We start from the raw sequence: 6,728 nt of genomic DNA, 5'->3' as shown, positions 1-6,728 counted from the left end.
CAAGGGTTCCCCCTACAAACCCAATCACAGGGGAGAGCCAGGGAGAGCCTCGAACGGTTTTGTGTTTGGGCAGGCCGCAACACTTACACAACAAAATTCGGGGAAAATCAACTCGGCGACGCCGCGGAGGTAATCTCCGGCCCATAAGCCTGGCACTACTTCCACTCGGCGATGTTCCCCACCACACACGATGTGCGCATCGAGTTGCTGTTGAAATGTTCCGCTAAACTTGACGCCCGAACTCCCCAAAGCCCCCGGTAATGCCACGGCAACTAATCGCCATCAAGAACATTCGCTTTGGGAGATCAGACTTAGACCGCGCCGTTGAGGACCTGGCACTGGTGGCGTTCTGGGAGCTTGCCAGGTTAGGCGAGCTAACCTACACAAAGAAGACAGGGAGACTGGCTTACAGCTCAGCTCTCCTGTCGACAGACGTTGCTTTCTCTGTGGACTAGGCCACGGGGGAAGTGGCGACGGTCACTTTACGCTCAGCCAAAACAGTCAAATCAGGCGCACCTCAATTGATCGTCCTGATGCGGCAACAAGTAGTGCTTTGCCCAGTCGCCGCCTGGCCGAGGTCGGGTCTTCCAGGACGTCCCTCTTTAGCTGTTTTCGAGGAGTTTAGGGGGTTCACGCGCGGCTCAGGCTCCTCCAAAACCTGAGTTAGTGGGTTGACGCCTGAACCCTACCTCTTCATTGTTGCAAGAAATTCATCGTCTGATTTCTCTCAACCTGGTCGAGGCAAAGAGGTAAGAAACCTCTTTTACCCTCCTTTCCCCTACCAAAATCCCAAAAAAAATGCCAGGGATTCCCCTTTACAAAAAATCATAAGAAAAAGGCCAGCGTTTTCCCCACATAAAATACACGGCACAACAAAGTCACCTTACACAAAAAACCCAATAGATGATGATTAGTTTAACTTGCTAGGATCTTGACAGTTTCTTGGTAGTGAGGTAAGAGAGGGATAATATGTAGAAATCAGTTAGTCTTATGACAATCTTATAACTCTTTCCATAGGGTAAGGAAATATGTGGACTAAGACAACTACTAAGGCACTCAAGTGAAAGAGTATGTTAGCAATGGTGTTATCATTTATGTTCAGATATTTAGTATACCTTGTGAAGCAAGGAGTGATATCAAATGTGATAAAATTTAATTGAAGTCAAAGGGAATAATTCATCTTTCTCTCTGACTCCAGCAGTAATAAGTCATTCTGCTTCTGCTTCCCTTGTGTTGATCCAGGAGTCATGATTTGTGATCATACTTGAATTTTGTTTCTTGTCAGTGTAATCTTATCAAAGCTTGTCTTTTCTAGTCATAAATATGTAAACATTATTCCAGTTTTGGTAGCATCTCTTTATTCAATGTTTAATCTTCTTTTCTAAAGTATGTACTTGTGTACAGATTTTGTTGAATTTTATCTGTTTACAGCTGTGTGAAACCTTTTGGACACTGTGAGTGTCTCTAAGGTTGACAGTTATGGTTTGAGTCACACCACATATATGCCAAGGTCTTACTTCAAAGGGAATATGAACAACAAAAGATCAAAATGGAGGCAAACTCAGTTCCTACTTCACAACCATCTCCTCCAGTTTTAAGTCAACCACCACCACCCAAACATCACCAGGATACCAATGTAAGACTCAAATGTGGTTGTGAAACCCTTTTGCTGAATGGAGAAGGGTATGGTGGAGTTGCAACCTCTGCCCTTCTAACCAACAGATAACAAGACCTGCCAAGGTAAGCTTGGCAAGTTTTAATCACGTGATAGGATTGGTTGATTCAGGATGAAGTTGTTTGATCAATATGTGTATAGAGTATAGAGTACTAATGAGTGTTGGTGATGAAGATGTGAAAAGGGGGAATTGAACTGAGGTTGGGTGAGGTATTGGTATCAATGAAAAGAGTTGGGATGGAACCCGGGTTGGCTCAGGTGAGGTGTGAAGGGTGTGGGAGCACTATGCTTCAACCAGGATTGGAACCAAGGACAGGGTATGGGCACTAGGCACTTGTTATATTGATGCCAAGAAGAATGTGTTAGACTTTGAATTGCACTTGTAAGGGTAATAATATGAAATTGTAGGTAGTATATAATTCAGTGTGTTGAGGAGTGATATGGTGTGATGTGGGGGGAATTGCCAGCATGAGGCACAAATGGCTGGAGAGAGGCCTTCTTTTATACCCGTGGGTGAGGGATTTTAGCTCCAGGGGAACAGGAATTGGTGGGCTAAATAGCTAATGGGGTACATCCCTACAGCATGTAGTTTGACAGGAGCACAGCCTCAAAGGGACCTACCCTAAAGAAACCGGGTGCTACCTACAACATAAAGGGTACAGCCCCGCAGGGTATTATAAATACAAGCAAAATTATGCATATTCATTATGCATATGTAATACAAAGTGAGCTTGAAGAACAATAGGCAAGAGAAACATTCTCTGTGACAGGTTGAAATCTGTGTAACTCCTAAACCGGTGGAGATAAAGGGGTCATTTCAGTGGGTGACTACAGGTTATTTTGTGTGAAAAGTCCATTTCTGGGGTTAATTTTACAATATCTTCTATGTATAAAGAATAAAAGGCAATTTTTATATTTCTCTGCATGGAAACACAGGAATAAATACCACAGCGTTACTGTATCACAATTACATTGGTTGACCACTGCGCTACAACATACTTGCAGATTATGTATAAAAGATTTCAATACTGTGCATCAGTAGTGCATCAGCACTGCAATGTGCTACAGGCTTTTTTTTAAAGTTTGAAATTGTGTCCAATTACGAGGGCACCACACAAAGCATCTTGATTAATTCCTGATGGGGGGTTCTGAGCTCTTAGGTGGTGTAGGTGGGACAACCAATGCCGCCCAAGGCCAAGCGGAACAGCCAGATTTGTTTTTTGAACCACATGGTTTGTCCCATGTGGCAATAGGGGGTTTCACAATGAGGATTCTCACTTCCTGCAGCACTAAATTTTGCTACTTGCAGGTGACATACTTGCTTAAAAATTTGGTGTGAAGTCCCGCAAGGAATTGCCCCAAGCAACCTCATAACAATACTTGCAAGCGCCAAACTCCTTCCTGGTCTTCCTTATTGTGAAACCCCCTAAGAGGCTGAAAGAAAGAAAGGAAGGAAGAATAAGAGCATGTTTACCAATTGAGCTAAGTTTGAGCAAGGTTTGACTCACAGCAACAATGGGCCTATACTATACTCTATGGTAAGTTATAAACAGGCCTTTCTGTTATTGTTGCATAGTTCTGGTTGTACCCCCCTATACTAACAACTGTACTAGTATTGGCCCTTGCTGCAAGTTGCCTGTATAGTATTCTGTTCTTTTTTCTGAAACAAAAAATACAGGTATAGTAAATTTTTTGCACCTGGTTACCGCAATAACTCAATTAAACAGGTGTAAACATAAGGCAAAGAAATGTGGGCTCCTGATGATTGTACAGGCAAACCATGCCACCTACCTGGTCCTTGCGGTTATAGCACAGGGTTGTTTAGGAACACCGGGTAGCTCTTGTTCCGTTGAGAGATTGTTCTCTGTGGCTGCAGACGTGTGTGGCTCCAGACGTGGCTGTTTGTTCCCTTCAACTATTTCAAAATCCTGCAGCAGCCTTATGTGGCTTTGTGGGGAGTTTGCTGAGACTGGAAATGCTTTAGGTGCTCTGATCCCCAAGCCCAAGAAATAGATAGATTTTCATCCCTACAAAGTAGTTGTACTGGCCACATCTGGCCAGTATAGCAGTATAGCATTGAGATTTTATTATTTCTTCCTTCATTTGGATATAGTATTTTCCAAAAAAAAAAAAAATCCTCATGTAATTGGATATAGTACTAGAGGCCAAGGCGGCTGCGCCACTGCAGAGCATCAGGAATTCACAGCATCCAAACAAATGTTTCCTCAAAAAGACACCAGCAGGCCTAGGGATGGCATCAGGTACCTGCTTTCATGAGCAGGTACCCAGAAACAGGTGCCGGGTGCGGGTGCGGGTGTCCAATATCAGTGAAATTTCAAGCAGGTACCCGCACCCGCCACAGGTACCCAGGTGCAAAGTTCCATCTCTAAGCAGGCTCTAGATCAATGCACAATATGGGGTGCAGTGGCCGGTGGAGTCAACTATTATGGTGTTCAAAGTTGGTTTGCATAATTTTACGGATGTACTTTGCGCACGGAGGGAAACTCGTTGCGCACGGGAATTTCTGTTGACTTGACGTCACATGATGTTGGGCCCCCCTCCGTGCACGCCACCAGCTTCCCCCAAAAAACTATCCGCACACGGGGGTGCCGTGTGGCAACAGGTGGCCGGGTTGAGACAGTCCGGCCATCCGGAGGAGACAATCCCCTTGATGACCGCAATAGACCGGAATAAACCGGTCATTGAGAGGATACACCACTCTTGATGACCGGCATAGACCGGTCATTGAGAGACTACATCCCTCTTGATGACCAGCATAGACCGTTCATCGAGAAGCTACATCCCTCTCAATGACCGGTCTATTCTGGTCATAGGCTACATCCCTCTTGATGACCGGAATAGACCGGTCATTGAGAGGATACATCTCTCTCGATGACCGGCATTCTGGTCATCAAGAGGACACATCCCTCTCAATGACCAGAATAGACCAGTCATCAAGAGGCTACATCCCTCTCAATGACCGGAATAGACGGGTCATTGAGAGGCTATATCCCTCTTGATGACCGGAATAGACCGGTCATCAAGGGGACACATCCCCCTTAATGACCGGTCTATACCGGTCATCGAGGAGACACATCCCTCTCAATGACCGGTCTACTCCGGTCATCAAGAGGGATTTAGCCTCTCGATTACTGGTCTGTACCAGTCATCAAAAGGGATGTAGCCTCTTGATGACCGGAATGCCGGTCATCAAGAGTGATGTATCCTCTTGATGACCGGTCTATTCCGATCATCAAGAGGGATTTAGCCTCTCAATGACTGGTCTGTACTGGTCATCAAAAGGGATTTAGCCTCTCAATGACCGGAATGCCGGTCATTGGGAGACATGTAGCCTCTTGATGACCGGTCTATTCCGGTCATCAAGAGGGATATGGCCTCTCAATGACCAGTCTATTCCGGTCATCAAGAGGGATATAGCCTCTCAATGACCAGTCCATTCCGGTCATCAAGGGGATTGTCTCCTCCGGATGGCCAGAGTGTCTCAACCTGGCCACCTGTTACCGCACGGCACCCCTGTGTGCGGATAGTTTTTTGGGGGAAGCTGGTGGCGCGCACAGAGGGGGGCTCAACATCACATGACGTTGATGCAACGGAAATTCCCGTGCGCAACAAGTTTCCCTTTGTGCGCAAAGTAAATCTGTAATTTTATGCATGCATAAATCATAAAATCATAAAATCTTGTTGGGGATATGTTGATCCCGGCTCATCATGGAAAAACTAGAGAACAGCAGCAACAAGAGCGAGTCAAACTATTGGGCAGTCAAAAAGATCCCCTCCTGCTAAAACAGTCATGAAATAATTTGCCGCGTCTTGTTCAAACTTTGTGACTATGGACATGTCGGGCCCTCTACTCTATTATGAGATGTTAGATCAATCGTCATCCGGTGGTTCTTTCCTCATGTAAGCGTCAATCGCCCCACTAAAGGCTGCAAATCCAGCCGCGCCGAATAACATGGCTTTCATGCCTGATTGCCATGCCAGCATTCCACCAGCTAATCCACCACCGGCCAACGAGTTCCATAGATCACTTTTGGCACGATACTGAGCGTTGGATTTTGTTGTAGAAGGTTTTTTTTAAGAAAAAAAGAGAGATGTTTAGCTCAGTTGTTATGCGACCAAACTTCGACTTTTTTTCTCAACAGAACAGAGGGAAAAAAGGCATATTTACACTTTCAACGCAACATTCCAGTCCAGCATACAGTGCTCCAACTTTTCCGAATCCTTTGCCAGTCGACCACATCCCGCGGCCCATTTCCTTGAACATGACGCGAGCCTTTTTATCGAACTTCATTGTATCGAAATTGGGGTCTCTTCGGAGAGGGTCTTCGTAAGCGAATGAGCTCGACATCAAGCTGAACATTGCCCCCAGCCCAAGCCCCATCGCTCCGGACAGGATCGTCTTGGCCACACATGATTCTTGGCCGGCTTGGCCGAGGCGGGTCCAGTGCAGGTACTTGTAAATCTCTTGTCGTTCTTCTGCGGTCGTTCCTGGCTCTTGTCCGGGTATGATATACGGGGCTACTCGTCGGTCAGAAGAGAGCCTTGTTAGCTTGCTAGGAAAATACGGGAATTGAAATGGAAAGGAAGCTACTCACGAAGAAAACCAGAGGCCATATCGGGATCGTCGGTTACGGGAACGGTTGATCGAAGTAGAACAGCCTTGCGAACTTACATCTGTTGCGAACTTAGCACAAGTCCCTCGCCTGCCGGGCTCGGCGCGAAGCGCCTCGGGGGCTGCGAACTTGGAGTATTTCCACCGCGGGCCCTAAATCGGGGCCCTAGTGGGAATTTTCAGGAATTTACCGCCTCAACCCGACCAACCCGAACTTAACAAAGTCCCTCGAGACTTTGGGCCCCCGGGGGGTAGGCTGAACTCGCGAAGCGAGCCTCCGTCAGGAGGGACTTACACCAGGACCCCGGAAGGGGTCTTTCAAGCCGCCTTATGTAGGCTCCAGCCAAACTTTAAAAAAAGATACGTGTATGCAATGAGTTATTTGAATTTATCTATTCTGCCATCACCACTTTTGCTTTA

The 6,728-nt window shown here is 46.3% G+C and overlaps 1 protein-coding gene across 1 annotated transcript; it reads right to left on the bottom strand.

Moving 5' to 3' along the window:
* Nucleotides 1-5,566: 5,566 nt before the first annotated feature.
* Nucleotides 5,567-6,310, bottom strand: PtA15_12A14 (uncharacterized protein; the record flags this gene model as incomplete). The annotated part of the gene is made up of 3 exons (XM_053161730.1): nt 5,567-5,737; nt 5,865-6,214; nt 6,292-6,310. 3 exons carry the CDS (start codon nt 6,308-6,310, stop codon nt 5,567-5,569), a joined length of 540 nt encoding a protein of 179 aa, XP_053025584.1.
* Nucleotides 6,311-6,728: the final 418 nt, after the last annotated feature.

The sequence above is a fragment of the Puccinia triticina genome, chromosome 12A (genome assembly GCF_026914185.1).
Source record: "Puccinia triticina chromosome 12A, complete sequence".
Taxonomy (NCBI): Eukaryota; Fungi; Basidiomycota; class Pucciniomycetes; order Pucciniales; family Pucciniaceae; genus Puccinia; species Puccinia triticina.
This window is presented reverse-complemented; position numbering and strand designations above follow the sequence as displayed.